At 46.3% G+C, this 20718-nt stretch overlaps 2 protein-coding genes across 3 annotated transcripts; both read right to left on the reverse strand.

Annotated features, from left to right (window-relative positions):
- Window positions 1-11017: 11017 nt before the first annotated feature.
- Window positions 11018-12834, reverse strand: LOC108030739 (thioredoxin reductase 2, mitochondrial). Its single transcript, XM_017103786.2, has one exon. The coding sequence runs from the start codon at window positions 12700-12702 to the stop codon at window positions 11152-11154; it is 1551 nt and encodes a 516-aa protein (XP_016959275.1). The 5' UTR covers window positions 12703-12834; the 3' UTR covers window positions 11018-11151.
- A 1407-nt stretch (window positions 12835-14241) lies between these two features.
- Window positions 14242-15231, reverse strand: LOC108030779 (uncharacterized). Of its 2 annotated transcripts, none has more exons than XM_017103832.3 (3): window positions 15075-15231; window positions 14864-15024; window positions 14242-14755 (listed from the first exon to the last, which is right to left on the reverse strand). In XM_017103832.3, exons 1-3 carry the CDS (start codon window positions 15160-15162, stop codon window positions 14498-14500), a joined length of 507 nt encoding a protein of 168 aa, XP_016959321.1. In that variant the 5' UTR covers window positions 15163-15231; the 3' UTR covers window positions 14242-14497. The 2 variants fall into 2 exon arrangements, with proteins under 2 accessions (XP_016959321.1, XP_016959320.1); XM_017103831.3 differs by having other exon boundaries at window positions 14242-14815.
- Between the last annotated feature and the right edge of the window lie 5487 nt (window positions 15232-20718).

A 20718-nucleotide genomic window follows, 5' to 3' on the forward strand; every position in this document is an offset into this window, starting at 1 on the left:
ACTAAAACAACACAAACATTATGCCCAAATAGCCGACGGCGCAGCGCGAGTATTTCCGGAATTCGGCTTAATAAGCGAACGGAGGAGGGCGGCAAGTGCGTGGGTGCCAGACAATGCCAGGCCAAAGCAAGATAATCTGCAAGCGGGCTTGAATAGAGTGCCTACATCGAATGTTGACAAATACCAAAAACTTATCAAAAATCAAACGCGGCAGCAACGATATATCGCTCCTTCCAATTGAAATCAGAGTCAGAAGCCGACGTTGACAGCAGAGCATTATCGGTGTCAAAGTTGCCCTAAGCCGCGCAGTAATATTCGGAAAGCTTTTTAACCGATACGTAATCGAGAAGGTAGTGTTCAAAATCATCGCCCGTTACCGTTTCGACCTGTGCTAATGTTACTGACAAATGTACAATGAAATTGACTGTCCAAGAGGTGAGTGACGCAACCTTTTAGTCCCCCATAACATTCCGAAAAATGAACAGAAGAACTGACAGAAAGAAACCTAAGTCATTTGAATTTTCGAATTGGCTCACTTGTTGCACAGGCGAGCAAGTTATTTGAATCCATGCCGAAGGGAGGGGTGGCTTTAAACGCATTTGCCCGGCCGCAGAATGATTGCAGCTGCTGGATTCCTCTTGTCCTATTATATATTAAAAGAAAATACGAGAAAATACTTGCAAGTATTTCATCAATAATGCAGCTGAAGACAGAAGGAAAGCAAGCGCCGGAGAACGAAAGAAAACATCCGGAAAAGCACAGAGGCCGGGGTCCTGGGCTGGTCCCAGTCTCGGTCGGGTGGCAATGGTTTCCTGGCACTGGATTCTCTGGGAAGCTCTCTAGTTATCGGAAGGGGGAAATAGTCGTACAATAAATTCAAGAAACCATGCAGCAAACGACTGGAGAGACGTTATGATAATCATATTACACACACGCCCTGTTCGCAGCGCGTCTTCGTGGGCTCCTAGTCGGCAAAGAAGACCCTTTGCTGTCGGATTCACTTTGTGGGCATTTGCATACTTCCTCTATTGTTTTGAAAGGCCTCATGCCGCACATTACTTATCAATGCGGGCTGGACCGACAATGATGGTATTGACGAACGAAAGTCGGCCTTCAGCTGCTTGGGCTTACTTGAAGATGCTTGCCGAGTCCCGATCTTCGTTGGGCATCACAAGGTGTTCAGCTATTTTCCGCACCTTTTCAGCTGCTGGGGAGGGCCATTTCAGTTCAACGCGGAGGACGGCGGCTGAGGCGGTGCTCGTTTGGAATTTTTCAATTTTGCAGCTCGCACACTTCTTGTTACTCCGCTTTATTCGCTCGTATATTACATATACAAAACCCACATGAAGACGTATTCATACGCACGCCTAAGCTGCCCGGAGTGGTGGGAGAACCTGGGCAGGAGCGCACATGCGATTTGCATAGGGAAAGGCGAAATCATCAGGCCGGGAGGGCAGAAGCAGTCCTGGAGAAGCAGAGATGGCCGCAGCCACGAATGAGATGTTGCTTTAGTGATTGTCTCTCGTCCTTCTGCTGCTGCCACTTGCCTTTTCTTTGTCTGGGCTGTGTCGCCTGCCTGCAGCTTACTTCCGCTCCCAGCTCGTCGCAAGTGTGCGACTCCACACATCCCCTCGCATTTAAATATACATTTGAATTCCGTTTCAAGTTAGCGGGTTCGAAATAAAGCCAACGGAAGAACGTTGGGAAGTTATTTTTAAAGGTAAGAGACGCCGTTCGCTCCCTCAATTCACAGTGACAGAAATGGTAAGTCCATCTCCAAAAAAGCCGGCACTAAGGTAATTTCAGGGTGTTGTGTTTTTCTGCGGACTTCAATTTATTGAAATGTTACTCAAAATGTATTTTAAAAAATCGGCTTTTATAAACAGCTCGTGTTCCTCGTGGAATTTAGTTTTTTATTCAATGTATGCATTCCTCTCAGTGCACGTTCCAAGCCCCTGTGCTGGCTATGAAAAATTGAAAAAGCTGGCGCTAAGGCGAACCACGAGTAGGGCCAAAAGACGCTCACAAAAGGCGCCGTGAAAATAAAATAAAAATGTTAAAACACAAAAAGAGAGAAATAAATAAAAGCGGCAGCAGCAGAGGAAGCGCAGCTGGCAGGCAAAAGGATTTGCATGCGTGTATCCTTGTGTGAGCAAGTTTGTTTGTCTGGGTGAGCTCCATTTGCCTTTTTACCAGAACTCTGGGACTCGGGGCTCCCAGGGGAACTATTGTTCTTATTGTTGCCTTGGATATTTTCTATGCTGTTAAGTTGACGCAGAAGGATCTACAGGATCTGCCTGCAGGCCCGAGTACGCGTGTGTGTATGTGCGGAAAGGTACTAAGTCGGAACAAAGCTCAAAATTATGCAACATATTTTTTATTTTATTTCCGAACCCCCTCCGTTACACGGACCCATCACCCACTCCTTCGGTTCATTCCTTCTGCCTGATGGCTAGTCGCTCTGGCTCCTTTCATGGCCAAGTAATGAAATTACATCTGGGGCGGGGACTGGGAGTCTCGGAGAACTTCAACTCTGAGCTGATTATGGAAATGCGAATGGGAATTTACCTCCCCGGCATTTATGCAGCTCCTAATGATCTCCGACGGCCGACAATGAGTTAATTAGATTGTCGAGGCATTTTGATCGAATCTGGGTCACCAAGCAGACTCGTCAGGTATGTGGGAACCATCCCTGAAGTGGGCAAACTATTTTCTGGTGACAAGTTTTGCTTCCGCTAGGTGGCGTTTCCTGCCATCCATGGCCGACCAACGTTTCTTGATTATGCAGCTGCAAGCCGAAATGTCAAAAAAATTTAATTAAAATTGTCAAAGTTGATTTCGGACGGCGACAGCAAAGGAAACAACAACAAGGATAACAAATACGCAGCAGTAAGGGCCGGAGCTGCATCTGAAGGAACGCAAAAACCGAAATAAGCATGCAGCAGCACAACATGTGGCATGGGAAAGTGAGGACGGATCCCGTCTAAAAGTCAAAGCAATGGTCCAACTATTGCTGTCGGCCAAAGGGAAAATCAGGCTGGGTGCGAACAGAGGGATGGGTGGGTGCTCGAAAGTTTAGTTTTCGGAGACTTTGCTTGGCGTTTTCAAATAAATTTAATTCAATGTCTCCTCAGTCAGTCATACAATGGCCACCTCGCACCCGCACCGGCTCACATGCTCTGGCATTGTCCGGCCAAGGTTGAGCTGAGTTCCATGTGCGATCCTTTCAAGCTCACTCCTTTGGCTTTCATTGGCTTTTCGGGCGAGCCAAACTTCTCTCGATGTATGCAAATTGAAAAAAGAGAGCTCCGACACAGAAAGGAGCCGAGCTGGAGGGGGAGTGACCAAAGGCAAAACTTTGCGACACTTAATGAAAGGCCCCTAGGGAGGGGCGGAGGGACCTTGATTCGTTGCCGTGCTTGATTGGCCCCAGCGCGTAGAAAGTGGAAGTGCCGAGCTCTAAGTATGCGAGCACATGTTTGCTCTGACATACATCTAATTGGGGCTAGCGAGGGAAAATCATCCTGGCTTATTCGACAGGATCTCCCCGAGACAGAGACCAATATGGCGCCTCTAAGAAACGGCCGAAAGAAGCATAAGGCCATGCATATTAACAACCTACTTTCACAGCGCAAACGACCGGAACGCAGCTTGGAAGTCGTGACTTAGTCAAATGCACATTGGCGGGATGGGAGGAGGACTTCCACTCCCACCCATGTGTGGAGGGTCTGGACGGCGCCCGAATTCTGGCTCAAGTGGCCATTTTTTATGCGTTTCCTTTTCCCGTTTAATTTGCCCGTTCCATTCTCGGCCATTTTGGCGAAGGGGAGTGCCCCGGCCAGTTAGCCGAACTTCTTCCGCTCCCTGCCATTCCGCTCCTCCACTTCCGCTCTGAGCATATGCATGTGGGGCGTTCCACCCACCCCTTCCTGTGTCCTTGTATCCTTTCGTACATTTCTGGCGAATGTCCTGCGGATGTAATAATTGTCAGTAGCAGTTTTGCGGTGCTAGTTTAAACGCAGCCCCACGCAAAAAACTGTCAGCTATCGGAAATGCTTAAGTGAATTTTATGCTAACACGAGGGTCTGTCCCCGCTCCCTATTGGGCAAATCGCAGTGCAAATTGAATTTTTTACTCGACGTTTTTGCGTGTTGGTATATGAAATGATCTCCGGAGCCGTGATTCCGGGAACTGCATGGTGCAGCCAGTTCGATTATCGTTCCTACTAATCCCATCTGCTCCCGTCTTTTGTGCCCTGCTCGCCGCCAATTAAGCCGGCAACTCCTTTACTATAAGCGTGCTGGTCCTGCTGTACATTAAATTACCGGCTGCCAATTAGCCATCGCACCCAAAGCACACAAACACGGCCATAGATAAGCAGGCACCCAGCACACCAGCAACATCAGCAGCAGCAGCAGCAACACCCGCAGCAACAGCAACGCCAACACAAATGCGCGCATTTAAAAACATTACCGCGCTGGGCGAGTGCAACAACAGAGGGGTAGAAATAAAAGTGCGGGGGTGCAGGGTGCAGTGCACAGGGGGTAAAAATTGCACGACATGACAGCAAAATGCATATTATGCATAATTAACTGTTTATGCGAATGAGTGACAGGCGAAAGGACATGGGACGTCGCGCAGAAAGGATGCCGGGACACGCCGGCAGCCTATGGCCATGATAATCACGGCTCTGACGATAATTACGCCGGGCGGAGGACGATGACGATGGCGATGGCGCTAGCGATGATTGCATTCCGCACTTGCTGAAAGTGAAACAGCTGAGACGGGTCTGCTAATTCAGACGTTGTGCTCTGTGGCTTTTAATAATTCACACGCAAAGACAAAGGGGAGCCACTCGAGCGGCGGCATTTGGAAAATGGAAAAATGGGTTAAAAAATGGAAAGCAGACCGGCAGGGGCGGTCCTCCTTTGTCACCGGGGGCTGGCTGCCGTCGCTTTCACTTCGCAGGCCGTCAATTTGACATGTTTACCATGTGTCTGGGCTTCTCGTGTAACAAAAGGCTTGTTTGCGATTCGCAGGGGCGGGGAGAGGAGCAAAGGCCGGGCAGGCTCAATCCGGGCACAACTTCTAGACTCCGGGACACTAGTTTGGTTCCGTTTTGCGGTCCTTCCGTTCTATCCGCAAAAAATCGGAGAGAAGGAACGAAGATTTTCGGCATGTGTGGTGCAAGTTTTGATGACATGACAACAGCGATCATTGTCCACAGTTGGCAGCAATGTGACTTAATAGGTTGTTGACTTTCGATTGGCAGACGGCCCTGATGGAAGGCCAGAGGAGCCAGAAGAGACGGACAGGCTTTCAATTAGTGTCCTGCGGAGCAGCAGAAGCCTGTTGACTTGCAGCACTGATTAAATTATGCACATCCCTTGCGGAGTGGGCAAAGCAATGCGGCTTTAATGCAATGCTTACCGTCCTAAAAATCGTCGACCCCTCCATGTATAATTCAGAGAACGATGCCATGGCAATTGCAAATTATGCAGAAACTCAGCCAAAACAGCAAGAAACTATTCAATTTCATTCATGTGCAAATATTTTATTACCCGCACACACAGCCAGACAGGCGGCCAAATTAATTAATAAACGCAATGGCAACAATGACAAATTTTCCGCTTGGAAAACTGCAGCCAGCAAAGCATCAGCGCAGGGTACATTCAACCAGACAAAAGGCAAAGGTAAAAAATCAAACACTGCAATTAGATAATCTTTGGAGAGGACACACGGCACCGCTGTTGTGCAGATAGAAAGCCTCTGATTGAGCTCAAATGTGACCAAATTTAAGGCAAAATACTTGAAAATTCAGGGCCCTTTTGTTTAGTATGAGAGACCGACTTTAATGACAGTTGTGGGAGTTTCGCAAGCAATCACAATCGTATTTATGAAATGTTTCTAAAAATTCTAAAAGAACTAGGGTCATGGGGTCCCAACACCTAATTTTTTTTGTGAGATAGATTCAGTAATTAGCATTAGCAACATTTCGGAGCTTAATTATATTGAACTCTTTGCAATTTTAAGCTATCTTATTCTAAAGAATATAGCTTATAAACGGTCAGACAGGCGGACATGGCTAGAGTGACACGACTACTGGTACACCCCTTCATCCTACGCGAAACGGGTGTAAAATGGTTTAATGACGTAGTTAGAAAAACAACCTTAAAGCCCAAGCTTCCTACTGAAAAAAGGGCCGCAAGAGGTATTCTTCCGCACCTTACGAGGCTACGGAGGACTCTTATCCCCTCTGCTCTATTGTGCGCTTTTGATTATGATTTCCCACCGAATCACTGACACGTGCTGCACTACAATGGTCACCCTTCCTATTCAGGAGATTCACTTGTGCGTGTGGGTGCACTTCAGCTGAGGTTTGGGATCTTTGAATTATTAATAAACGGCTGGATACTGCCCGCGAGCGAAAATCAAATTGCGGCACTGATGGCTGTATCCATATTTCATATGAGGGGCCGTTCGGCGAACCACTTGGAAATGCAACTCCTCAGCCGCCTTCTGTCTGGCCAAAAACGCAGCCAGCGACAAAACAAAGCCCGAAAGCCAAAGGAAAGCCGCTCCACACAATCAAAGGCAACTGAAAGTGCTCAAGCATCAGAAAAACTTCAAAGGCGGCTTTTCCATTTCCATTCTCCGCTTGCCTCAATCTTTTTCCTTTGCTGTGGCTTTTCCTGCACCACCAAATCTCTTCTCTATTTCTGGCTTTTTTCCGACGACTTTCGGCTGCTTGGTGCAGTTTTTAATTTAATTTGAAAATGCTTAAAACGCGCGATTCTTTTTGTCTCTTCGGTTGTCTTTGTATGCGAGTGCCGTCGCATTGTGGCAGGCTCATGTGTGGGGGCTGTGTCCTGAGTCGGTGCTGAAGGATAAGGGAATCCCTGCCCGTTTTTCGCCGCGGAGCTGAACAAACTGAGGAGGCCACCGAAAAGGCAGTTGAAAGTCGCGCTTATGCTGCATTTGTTGCAGGTTAAGTTGGCAGCATTTGTGCATAAATGATAGGTCCCTGGCTCCGTGTGAGTCCTTCCATTTTATTTACCACGCGTAGCACATACGCAGCGTTGGCTCCTCACAAAAACCACGGGATAACGAAAGAAAATCAACGCACTCACACTCGCGCACAGTAAACACTCGCAATTATGTGTCACAACTGTGGTTGTGAGTGTGTGTTTGCCGCCGGTTTGCCAGAGTTGCCAGCCATTTGTGATGTTTTGGCTGGCACGCTATCAGAGCGCACACAAGTCCAATGTCAAATATGCGACTCTCGACGTTGGCAAACAAGACAATGAAAATACTTCCCCATCTGTGTCCCGTCCCTTTCCACCGGCTCCTGCCCCTCTTCCTTTCTTTGTCCGACGCCCCTGTTGGCCCCGTCTGTTGGCGGCAGCGGCGGCCCTTGATGTTGGCTTTAAAAAACAAATCAAATACGCTCGGCCGCCACAGAGATGGGATCGTGATGCAGGACCTGCACAGGAAAATATCCTTAGACCACAGTTGCCTTCTAAACTCCGTTCAGCAAAATTTGAAGTTTCGAACGCGGTATTGGGTATCCACAACTAATTATATAATACTGATTTCAATTTCATACTCGAAAAGTCCGGTTGAGCTTTCAAACAGCTGTCCAGGGATTGATTTGGATTTTTTGGTAATGTCAGGTTATTTTTTTTTGGGTGGGCGGCCATGACTTGTTTTCTATAGCACAGTGGCAACAACGATCTTCAACAATTCAATAGCATTGAAGCAGCTGACTCACTGCTAAAAAATTCAAAGATTCCGAAATTCAACAGTTCAGGAAACACCTTAAAAGTTACCTGCAGTTCTTGCTTTTTATTTTGATGGACTTACAACTTTTTATCATAGAAACTATAGAAATGCGTCAGACCTATATTTACGTGCATTTTTAAAAGCTTATTCTACAGCACTTAAAGTGGATTGATTGCGGCTTTCAAATGACTAAGTTTTTGATAATTGCCAAAGTGCCAAATAATGCAGTACAGCCCTTATTAATGAACTAATATTGCATATAATAATAACTATTTCCTTACATTAATCTACTTCCCACTGAGAACAATTCTTGGTCAGAAATAGCTCGATCACAGTCACGGGGCCACCACTGCCACAAAGTCTCGCCGCTAGTTGAGTCCTTGCCACATTCCTCCTGGCCACATGATTTTGTCATTCCGTGAATGCGAGCAAAGTTTGCCGAGGGTCTAGGGGTGGGGACACACGGTGGGGTCAGAAGCACAATTGCTTTTATGAAATTAAATTAAGGCGCACATATTTAAGCGCTCCAGGAAAGGAGGTTGTTTTTAAGGGAACTAGTAACATTAGTGGCTTCAGTGTACCACGAAACCAGCTGAGCTGAAGACTGGATGAAAGCTATCCTAAATGGCTAAAAGTAATCAATTAACGTCCATCGCAATCGCTAATCAATTTTAATTTGAATTACTCGGTAATTGGATGAAGATTTAATATGAAATTATCGTCAAGTGCCTGCCAGCCAGGCAGAGGGAAGCTCAGACAAAGCGGCTTCTTTGTAATGCAATCAACACAAACAGAAATGCCTGCGCTCCTTTGAAATGTGCTTGATTTTTTCCTTCGAATGTGAGGTGAAGAATGAAGCTGACCGCAAAACTCAATAGACATATGCCAAAGTTAAAGCTGCAAATGTAATTAAATAATTGCAATTAAGCCTGGGAATCGAGAACGCAGAAGGAACTCGAAAATCACATAAATACCTCAAATAATCAACACATTATCAACTTTTACGTAATTACACAAGCAGCACGCAGAGAAGATGCAGATCCAGATACAAAGGCAGATGGAGCCGCAGATGCCGATGCAGATGCGGATGCGAATAAAGTTAGATCTGAGCAGATGCGGAGGCAACTCAAACACAGCCCAACAATGGCAATCGGCACACAAGACCGACTGACAAACAGACAGTCCGAACAACAATTGCGGCGTAATTTGGTAAATGGAAATGGATACATTTAATAACTAAACTAAATAGAAAGCCATTCCTGCTTGCCGTTGGTCTCCGGCTTTCGTTCCTCGGTCCTCGGTCTTCAGTCTCTGCTCTAATGGATATTTGTTTATTTGCATGGAAATTCGAAATTAAACTATTGAATCATTGAAAGCCCTTTGACTCGGTCTGCCCGTGGAACGTGTCCAGCTCCGGTTTCTCCGATCCGTCCACCTGTCCGAGCATCCGTCCTGGCTGGACCAAGACAAACAAATCAAACTGTGATTGCAAAATTTAATGGCATTTAAAAATTCTAAATTGCTAAACAAGACCCAAGCTCCGCCCTCCTCATCAAAGCTATGTGTGTGGCCCTGCAACCACATGCTGCTGCGGCTGCGTGCCTAAATTGGGATTGTTTGTAATGCGTTGATGAGGACGACAACAGCCCGGCAGCCCGGCAGCCCGCCAGCTCGACCGCCAGTAGGAAACCGGTGGCAAGACCCTCAATGGGGATTAATTTAAATGGGATTTTTAATTTACTTTGGTCTACTGGGGCAGCAGCAAGCGGGCTTTTGTTCCTGCGCTGATTGCACAATTTTGCAAACAATTTGTGCGGACTTGTGCGATCGAGGCGTGGCCCAGGGCCCCCCATTGTGCTGCCCCACATAATGCCACCCGATCTGCCTTCGCGGCGCTTCCGATTAACTTGCCAACGTCTCAACTGCGATGCCAAAACAATTCCTGTGCCGTTTCGCACTCGAGAGCACTCAATCAGGAAAAGGAGCAATGGTCCCGACCACTTGGACACGCAATCAGAGGAAACTTTTCCGCACTTTCTCTGTATTGTAATTCAAGACTTTCCCCGGCTTTCCCCATCTTCCCCGACCTGCCTCCAGCAGGTCAAGCTGCCGACGACCGAAAAACCGGAGAACAATAATAAGAGCAACAATGCAATTGCCAAATGCCAACTCCGAGGTGCAGGAGGTTCATGGGCATGGTGGGCTGCTGGGAGTGGGAGCCAGGCAGCTGGAGATGAAAATAGTTTAAGTGCAAAATTTTACGCTTTATCGAATTACCCGCGGGTGCTTTAACTTACAGCCAAACTTCGGGATGAGCAAAACTTTTCCTGGTGCAGCTGCAACCGGGCGGTCAGGTCACAATTTATGATTCTAAGGTGTTGCAATGAAAACTACCAGCTCTCTGCGATTGCCGGGTGAATTTGTTATATTTCTTACTGTCAGCCAGACCATTTGTTAAATGAGTTGGCAAAGCTAATCGAAAAGTTACGGCGAAGACTGTGGGAGCGTGGAGCTCGACGGCAGATGCACCGCCTTGACCTGGATCCCGGCCCAGGCCCTTGCCCACCTGGACCCGGCCACTTTTGATGACCGGCACAAACAAACGAATAAATAACGCCGGGCAAACAATTCAACCGGGCAGCATACGCTATCCAAGCGGGACTGGCTGTGGGGGCTGCAATAAAAAAATAATTTATAACAAAGGCGCCCAGGAGGAAGAGGCTGCGAAACGAGAGCGAAGCAAGCCCAAACTGCTAAAGTAAGATTTATGCAAATCGGAAGTAAACATTAATCAAAATTTTTATCCCTTGTTGTTTGTTGCTGCTCTTGCCACGGGCAGCCACTGTGTGTGTGGGTGTGCCCCAGTTTCCGGCGCCACTCGCAAGATTCTGGGTCACCGATACGGCACCGGACTCGGAAGCGGATACGATCACCTCCAGGGGAACAAAGTGTTTTTCACCATGAACTTCATAAATTAAAACTTCATATGTCAAAAATGGCAATCGCTCCGAGGATTCCCAGATACCAAATGCGGCTGTGTCATTTATATTGAAGTGTCAAATCAGCAGAACGTGTGCCACACATCCAAACGAGAAGTCCGTGCTCCGAAGGCCGGAGAGATCCAGTCCAGCTCCCGGTGGGCCAAGTGTAGAGGCTCACAAAGCGTGACCTAGTCTAGCGCTCATAAAAAGGACTTTGATAAGACATCACATCACGCCAGAGAGTAACTAAAAACTAAAGGTTATTCAAATACTTTTACTGTAAAAGTCAATCAATTACGTCTTAGAATAACAGTTTCTAAGGCTTTTATATTTCCGCTATAATTACAAATATATGGAAGCCACTTGTCATAAAACATTAGACCCAGGACTAGCTGCAGCACGAGGCTGGAGTCGGGTCCCGTCCCGACCGCTTGGTGATGGAGAGGCGCGTGAACTCCTCGGCGGTAGTGGGGTGGATTCCCACAGTGTTCAGCAGGGTCTTGACAGTCAGGCCCGACTTGAGGGCAGCGGCAAAGCCCTGAATAACCTCGCCAGCCACTGGCCCGATGTAGTGCAGACCCAGGATCTTCTGGTCACCGGAAATCTCGGCCACGGCCTTCAGGTAGCAGTGGCGCACGCTCTTTTGAGGAATGAAGAACTCGGTGGGCTTGTAGTAGCCGTGGAAGACCTCGATGTTCTCGGCCCCGTGCAGCGCGATGGCCGTTTCCTCGGACATTCCTACACAACTGTATTCGAGCGGCGTGAAAACTGTAGTGGCCACGTCAGCGTAGTCCATCAACTGCTTGGATCCGGCGAAGAGGCGTCTGGCCAGCAGGCGTCCAGCCAGGATGGCGACCGGCGTCAGCTCGGGCCGCCCATATATAATGTCACCTACGGCAAAAATGTGGGCTGCACTGGTGGCCTCCGCGGCGTCCACTACAATCTTCCCGTTGCGGGTCTTCACTCCGGCGGCCTCCAGATTGAGCTCCTCGATAAGGCCTCTGCGACCGATGGCCCACAGCACGGTATCGAAGACGTCGCTGCCGTCCGTTTGGGTGGTGGTGTTGTGGTACCGCACCAGCAGACGTCCGTCCGCCTGCCGCTCCACCGACTTGGGAATGGTGGTGCCGAGAAAGGGGATTCCCCTATCGGTCATCATGGCCGCCAGTAACTCGGACATCTGGCGGTCAAAGCCTCGCAGCACAATGGAGCGCACCATCACGGTGGGCTCGTAGCCGAGGCCCTTAAGAAAGCAGGCGCACTCGAGACCCACGTATCCGGCGCCAACGACCAGGGTGCGACCCGGTTCTCGCTCATAGCTGAATATGTCGTCGCTGGTTATGCCCAGCTCCTGGGCTCCGGGGATGTCCGGGTAGCGTGGTCGTCCACCCACGGCCACCACCACGAACTTGGAGGTCACCTGCCGGCGTTCGGCGCTGGGTCTGGCCACGTACTCGATGTTGTGGCTGTCGAGGAAGGAACCCATTGAGTTGACGTACTCTACCTTCTTGTCGCGAAGGTCGACGCGGGTCACCCAGTTGACCGACTTGATGTGGTTCTGCACGGAGCGCACCAGCTTGCGCCAGTCGGGGCGGAGGTTCTGGTCGTCCACGTTCCACCCGTAGGCCACCGCCTCGTGGACCGCCTCACCCAGCAACGAGGCCTGGTGCATCAGCTTCTTGGGGATACAGCCCACGTTCACGCATGTGCCGCCAATGCCCCACTTGGTGCCCGCGGGAGTGGGCTTCACGAAGTCGAAGCACAGCACTCTGGCGCCGCAATCCGCTGCCTCCTTGGCGCAGGCCAATCCTGCCGAGCCCCCACCGAGCACCACCAGGTCGAAGTCATAGCGCGGATTAGAGGACGCATGGCGACACCATCTCAGGGTGCTGCGGAACGTGGAGCTGGCGGAGCAACGCAGAAACTTCATCGCCGACATACTGGACTGATGGACGGATAGGATGGGAATGAGTTTGAGTCCCAAAAGAAGGAATAAAACTTGTAATTTACAATACAGCACTGCCAACTTGTGTATGTAGTGTTGAGTTAAAACATGCTTGCGATGCAGCCAAATACACTAAATAAAACAGGCGAATGTAACCATTTAGCTGTAAAAAAGTACTCTTATGTAAAACAGAAACCGATTTCCTAAACCAACTTTTGAACTTGCGACCATCGCACCTTCCACATACAATGCTCCTATCAACATTTTGAAAGTATTTTTATACCCTTGCAGAGGGTACAATGATTTCAGTCAGAAGTTTGTAACGCAGTGAAGGAAACGTTTCCGACCCCATAAAGTACGGCGAATCTATCTAGCCATGTGCGTCTGTCCGTCCGTCCGTCCGTTTCTAAGCAAACTAGTCTCTCAGTTTTGAAGCTATCGGGCTGAAATTTTCCAAAAGTCTTCTTTCCATTGCAGGTAGTATTTAAGTCCAAACCAGCCGGATCGGACAACTACATCTTATAGCTCCCATAGGAACTATCGGGGAAAAAATTAAAAAAAATTATAGCATTCTAAGCTAGGAAATAACATTTTTAATTAGTTCTGAATTTCGAATTAAATTTTATAAAAATCGAACGATCGGAAAATTAGTGGTAAAATAATATAAAAAATTATATCTTCGGTGTTTTTTAACATATAACCTTCTTAGCTTGGAAATATCATTTTTTAATCAGTTCTAAATTTCGAATTAAATTGTATCAAAATCGGACGACTATATCAAATAGCTGTCATAGGAACAATCGGGAAATTAGTTGCAAAATAATATGAAAAAATTATTTACTAAAGTTGAATCATTCTTATAACTGCAAGAGTATACGAACTTCGGCTTGCCGAAGCTAACTTCCTTTCTTGTTAAAGTATACTTCAGAATTCTCTAAATGAGCCAGAAGTGGTTTACTTAGCTTGGTTTAGCTTTAAGCTACGGGGTATGGGGCTCTCGACTTCGGTCTGACGATGTGCCTCATCGTAGCTCTCATTCTATACCGAAATGATTTATAAGAGTTAGTTTTTTGCCCTGCTATGCCCGGACCTTTGGGGAACTAGTTCAGGAGAACTAATCGAGCGCACCCCGGGACCCAGTTACTCGTGTCTCCGTATATCCTTGAGAAAATCGACGGATTTCTTACGCAAATTTCTCCCTTCCAAGTGGCCGAACCTTTGGCATACACATACAAATCCAGTGAAATGTCAGTTTCAATGATTTATGCTCCTCGGCCATGGACCATTTGGAATTTTTGGCAGACCTACTCGGGCATCGCATCCCCTGTAAATGGCGTTTTGGTCTGCTGCCCGCCCAGTCCCACAACCAATCCAAGACCATGTCCATGGCTTCCTAATTTCTAATCTAATATTTTTGCGTACGAGTGCCGGGCGGCGGAGGCTAGGGCAGGAGAAATTCCTAGCCTCGGATGCTTGGCCATGTCCAATGTCTGCTCTGGATATGATTTACTTTTGCGGTTTGTTTTTGGTGCGTTTAACCGCAAATATTTAATGGTTTTATTTCCCGAAGCTCGGCCAGCCCTCAGCTGCGATTCATTTGTACATGTCGTGGTGTGCGGGTGTGTGCGTGCCGGGTATCTGTGTGCCTGGTGTTTTCTGGCATATTTATTAGTTGAACCAACGACCCAGTATTTGTAGATGCCGCAAGGTTAAGCCCCTGACGGATGGCGACCCAGTTAATGGCGACTGAGCCTGAGCGTCGGCGTGCAGCTTTTGATTTTCCCAAGTCTTAACGTTCCGGGACATCGCCCATCGCCACTGAACCCACCATTTCTTGTTGAGCAAGAGAAAGCGACTGAATCTCGGACTCGGAATGGGCGTGGGGATCTTCTGGACCCTTCGTCTGCAACTTCATTGTTCCGACGATCAAGGTCAAGTGCAGCGTGTTCATAACAAGCCCAAAAAAGACCAGGGGCACGTAGTAGGCCCAGCCGAGATCGCTCCACCACAGGTGGCACACAAGCTTCAGGTAGAAGTCGAGAAGGCGCTGGTAAACATAAAAATTCCACATGAGAATCAGGGCCACCAGCATGCCAAAGTTACGGATCTGATGGGTGAGTGGGTTAATGAGGTCACCGGACAGAAAGATCCTCACCTGGAAGAGGGCCGGCAGAAGAAGCAGGAAGTTCACGTGCAGGTTCACGTTCCACAGGACGTCGTGGAACTCTACCCCATCACTCGGGGGGTCCCCTGGCTGAAGACCAAAGACTCTGCCGATTAGGGGGATTCGGGGCCAACTTGCGTTTGTTGATGGAACTGGACGAAAGGTAATAGTGAAAGCAGTATGATCTTGACACAGGGCTTACCATTGATAATGCGTTGGACTTTCCTGGCTATGTATACCACCAGACAGTTGTAAAGGAACAAGTTGAGAGCTGGAACACAAACCATCATGTGAAAAAAATATACGTTGCTTTGTCCGATTCTGACGGGTTCAATAAGGCTACTCACTGAGTCGGCCTGGGATCTTACCGTATTGGTGACATAAAAGGAGAAAAGCACTAGCCATAGGAATCTTACAATACTTCCAAACTCAGTGCGAATCGCTCTTTTAGGCATATACTGTTGGCATGGATTTGAATTTCCAAGTAATTTCCATTTTTTTATTCTCTCTTACAGGTAAGTGGCACCTATCCCCTTGGGTGAGTACAATCGCGTTTATGTGCATTATCCCGGGCACTAGGGCGAATTTAAATAAAGGAATTAATATCTGAAAATTCTCCAACAATGAAACTTTGCCAGGGAAACGCGGGAAAAACTCTCGGAATTGATGCGATAAAAGTTTAATTCAAAGTAAGGCTTCCTATCCCGCTACCCCGCCGCCAACTTGGTAGGCCTAATGTGCTGACAATCGTTGGATTCCAGACCACTCAGACCTGGACTCTCCCTCCACTGGTATAATTTAAACTTTAAAATGACCAGAGACGGGTCTAGGTAACAACAGAAAAGGCAGCATGCAACCGGGGAGGGGTGGAAGTTCGCCGCAAACTTTTGTAAAAGTTGTAAAAAAAATGAAAAAGTTTCCCCAATAAACATTAGAAAAACTTTTGCGCCTCGTCTCACCTCACCATTTTATGATTTGAGTCGCCCTCTCCATCGGTAGGCATAATGCTAGTCCTTTTTGAGGTGGCACCTGCCTAGCGACAAGTTTATCAAATGCTTTTCCTCTCAACCAAATGAAGCTCAATTTCGGAAAATCCTTAAAAGTTATCTTTATATTTCTGTCTGTCGCCAGGCAAACAACAAGGGCCACTTAAGGGCTGAGTTGTGGAGCAGTTTGGCTGCGCCGGCAGCTTTTGGGAGCCGTCATGGTAAGCAGACAAAAGGTCAAATAATTCATCAAATATTAATTAAGTTTGCGCCTAATTAGTTTGATTCAGCGCTGAGACGCCGCGCTTGCCCAGGGTGAGACATCAAAAAGGTGTTGGCTTGGGCCCGAGGCACAACTCGGCCAAAAACGCGGGCGAAAGACATCCAAGCTGAAAAAGCCGCCTGAGATGGTTACAATTGCCCAATTAAAGTCTAATTACGATCGAACCTATGAGGAAAGACAGACGGCGTGGGTCAAAAGTTAAACAATTTGCAAAAAAAATATTTGACAAATGTCGGGCTTGGGCAAGAGGTTCGAGCTAATACTGACGAACAGGTAATGTTTAGTAAATTAACAAAAAGCCAACGTTTTGCCAGAAATTCGGACCACACCATAGGAGCTTCGAGAGTAAACCTTTGGTTTATATTCGTTTATTTGCTGAAATATTTGCAGATGGCAAACTTTTTGCAGCTATTATTTAATTTGTTGCCGATACGAGGCATAAAGTGTTCAATTCTTTTTCAATTTCCCCCTTTTGCCCGCTTGGGATCCGAAGGAAAATGTTTCATTCCATGCACAAATATTTAATTTCGTTTATTGAAGTATTTGTTGTTTGGTTTGGCTTCCAAACAGTTTGAAAGGTGGTTGAATGTGGGAGAAGCTTTCTGGGAAAGGCAGGACTACACACGTGCCTTGGCACACGCAACTTCTTGACCAACATTCCGTCTTTCTGAACCAGAGGCTTGGGCGGAGTTCGGCCTTTATTTGCAGTTTGTTTGTTTGCTGGTCCCACTTGGAACAAAAATTTTATTAATTAATTTGAAACTGTTGCCATTGACGTGGTTTCAGGAATTAGCCCTTACAGCAAGAAATATTTTGATGCGGCCTTCTGCCGAAATCGATTAGTTTACATAGGCAAAACTAAACTTAAACTGGCTGGGTAATATTTGCTGTATAGGATTTCCCATAATTGATTTGCGTTTGGGCCCTGCGATGGTCTGGGAAATCCCATTGTCCTTTACTCCAATTAATTAGGACTCCAAGTCCTGAGCTTATCTAAGAATTAACTATGCAAATTTTCGCCTGAAATTGTTTTTAATATTCATAAACCAATTTTTCCCCACCGCCCTTGATCCTTCACTCCTGCAGGGGCTATAAAAGTGTGCCATAAAAATTCCAATAAATGCATAAACCCAAATCCACAAAATTGGTTAGACATTGCCAAAAAGCCGGTTTTACGAGCCTTCTGTTGAGTCCCTGCCCCTTATGTTCGACTCCTCTCCGTAGCGAGAATAATCGACTTGAAAATGTTTTTAATTGCAGGCGAATATTTTGGGCAGATTACATAACTAGCATTCGAGACCTCGGCTAGGCTCATAAAATCCATCGCCCACACACAAATGGTCAGGGAATGGGGTATCTGCTCTATAATGGCACATAAACCGTTTCGCATCTTGCTCATATTTTTCAGTTATGTGGCGAGCAACAACACCAGCCACAATTAAAACCAAGGCAAGCTCAGCAAAATGTTGTGCGTAGATATTGCCTCCTTCCATCCCGCCCTGTCCCCTTCGAAATCAAGTATACGACACGATAGCCACATTTTTGTGTGTGTGGCATTGGTGAGTCTGGTAAAGTGCGAATTACAACACTTCCTGCTGGGCCCTCAGTGCGGCTTTGTTTTCAGCCACGGCACTCGACCGAAAACAAAAGTGTGAGACTTTGGATGCTCATGGAGTCGAACTGGAGCTGCACGTTCATCCTTCCTACGTATAGTTGTATCGAAAGCAGCTTTCTATCGAGTTATCGCCTTGGACAGCAAGTCTATTTGAAATGCCGCACAATGGGCTTAATTGCCCGCAGTTGACCAATATTGTGCGAAATTAATTTATCATAGAAGAGCCGGACTCGTAGCTCAGCAGTGTGAAAATATGCACTTTGTGGTTGGAGAGCAGGAGATCAAGCTATAGGTGACATGGTAAATTTAAACAACACTTCCTATTTGATTTCAGTATGAAAGAAACAGTCTTTTGAAAATATTTTTCACAGTCGACAACAGCTTATTTACAATTAGCAAACCTTCAGAACATAATAGAAACGTGAATGGTTTCTACTTAAATCTGTTTGAATATCGTATGATAAATCTATGTCACTAAGAGCATTTTTTTAGTTTCTCAAAGTTAAAAATATGATTAGTAATTAAAGGCAGAAATTTGAATTGTATTGCACTGATAATTACAATTGTGGTACAACGAATGAATGTAGAGGTGGTCGATACAGACAATATTGTGATTGTCTCCTTTTTCTATGCTTGCTTGCAATTAGAGATTGTCAAATGCGAAAAGCGATGCTCTATTTACACATTTAATGCTTTTAATTGCCACAACAAAAATAAAATTAAAATCATTTATGCTCGCATCTTTTGATATCAATTCAACTAATCCCGTAATCGGATTTGGCTTGGCAGGTCAATTGCATTGAATAATTAAATTCCCGGCTGGGGAAGCTAGCATGGGAATATTATTCGAATTCCGCTTACCGAAACTGGCTCCTTCTTTGGATCGAGCTCTTTAATAATTTCCATTGGCACATGCATCACCCACATCATCGTAAAACTTGAAAAAGTTTTGATGTCGGAAAGATTCGACATGCAAAAGTTTTTCATGTAAGTGACACAGAGTGCGATGTGTAGTTGGATGTATAATACATATGTGTTTTTGGTAAGCAGTTTACCTATTTCTGAATTACCGTCAGCCTAGGTAAAAGTTGAAATGGTTTTTGCATGTTTCTGCGGTTATCAAATTTTCTGCTACCAAATGTGTCGGGAAAGTGCTGGAGACAACTGTGTTGGGATAATGGACAGGTGTGAAACCATTTAATGCGCATTGCTAAGATGATATCAATGCCGCAAAGCCTAGTTACTCTGCAGACACTCTTAGAAAAGCCTTTTTTCCACTAGTCTATGGAAATGAACTTGTGATTTGCATCTCTTTGCCAGGAGAGTGTATAAATTCTTAATTTAGCAGTAGATCATCAAATTTCCCAACCGTAGTCCACCTTAATCACATGAAACCCACATCACAGCAACCTCCCATCATCGTATTCCCCGTGGATCCCAGATTGGGTGTCCACTTGAACTTAACTACAATTTGGTCGCCCCTTCATGCATATTGATAATCTTGAACGCTTCAATGCTCATTTACTCATCTTGAAAGGTGCACCGCCCGGATGCCCCTGCCACCAAAGCACTCCCCCAAAGAAGGTCCCTAAACTCAGATTTTTAATCATGCGTGGGCGGTCAGTTAGCCTTTGATTCGTTTTTCCCCATCATCTGCTGGGCGATGCTCCCATCCCCGGGTCCTTTAATCTCCAAGGGATGTGTGTTCATTTTGGGGCTACATCATTTATGGACTTCTTCATCCTTTTCCAGCCAGGGGCGGGCACTTTTCCAATCAACTTGAGTGTATGTCTGTGTGCGTTAGGCCGTGTGTGGAAGGGAAAGGGCAGGGCGAGGACCCTTGTCCTATTTCCTGCTGATGCTGACTTTGTGCCGATTTCATATTTTTCATTCTACAAAATAGATTTTTTTAATGCCTTTTATTAAATCGGCTTAGATTTATTGTGCATGTACATCATCGTTTCCCTTTGGTGAAGAAACACTCGAAAAAATCGGTAGCATAGAACGTTTGAGACATCTTAAATAAATGGCTTAACATTTTGTACAGTTTATATTCAAATAAGTGTGTGGGGAATAAGACAGTTTCAGACTTGTATTTCAATGATAGTAGTATCGATAGTGTTAACGTTTAATTAACCAACCCAAATGCATCAAACCAATGAAAATTGTACCTCAGCTTGTATTTCTTCAGTGTGATTGAGCAAAATCTTAGTGTGTTTAAGTGAAGATGTCGATTCTAAGATCATTACTCGGGAGTTTGCTTGTGAAAACTGGAAAATTCCTTTATGGGTCTTAAAGAAAATATTGGATTATAGTCGGCATAAATTGCTTATAGAGGCAGAGTCAGCTAGCCGGGTTGAAACACAATCCCCTGTAATCTAATAAAGACGATGAGGGGGTGATTTCAATTTATTTTGAAATCTTAATTACTTTTAGTAGGAATGTGTAACCGACTATACGTTTACAAATTTGACACAATTTTCCATGAATTTTCAATGTACTTCTGCCGGACTCTGTTCACCGCACACATTTGCAGTAGGACATTCCGGTCACTAATTGTGATTGATGCACTTTAAAATTGTTGGCAAATTATTATTGCCAAAAGGCACGAAGGCCACCCCCACCTAACTCAATTAGTCAACCTGCCGGCTGCTGCTGCTGACGTTGACGTTCCTGCCGTTGAGTCCTGGCGTCCTGCAGTCCTAGCCAACTGTTGCAACGAAATTACCACAAAGTTTTCTGTTTGCTGCATAATTAAAAAGTTTGAAAAGCTTTTGCCGAAACCAGGCAACAGCCAGCACCCATCCCCTCCCGGAAAACTGCCAGCCTCCGGTCTGCCTCGTCCTTCATCCTGCTGCATACTCCGGGCTAACTATTATAAACCAGCGGTTATGCGGCGGTTGCAGTTTTTGCATGATTGACAGCCCAACAGCCTGAAACGAGAACGAGGACGAGGATGAGA

The sequence above is a fragment of the Drosophila biarmipes genome, chromosome 3L (assembly GCF_025231255.1).
Source record: "Drosophila biarmipes strain raj3 chromosome 3L, RU_DBia_V1.1, whole genome shotgun sequence".
NCBI classification, from domain to species: Eukaryota; Metazoa; Arthropoda; class Insecta; order Diptera; family Drosophilidae; genus Drosophila; species Drosophila biarmipes.

Bases quoted from the DNA above. Each gene is read 5' to 3' on its own strand.
- LOC108030739 (XM_017103786.2), bottom strand. From the start codon at position 12,702: ATGTCGGCGATGAAGTTTCTGCGTTGCTCCGCCAGCTCCACGTTCCGC.
- LOC108030779 (XM_017103831.3), bottom strand. From the start codon at position 15,162: ATGATGGTTTGTGTTCCAGCTCTCAACTTGTTCCTTTACAACTGTCTG. The intron at 15,025-15,074 runs GTAAGCCCTGTG...CCTTTCGTCCAG, and splicing joins AGTCCAACGCATTATCAATG to TTCCATCAACAAACGCAAGT. The intron at 14,816-14,863 runs GTGAGGATCTTT...CTCACCCATCAG, and splicing joins TTCTGCCGGCCCTCTTCCAG to ATCCGTAACTTTGGCATGCT.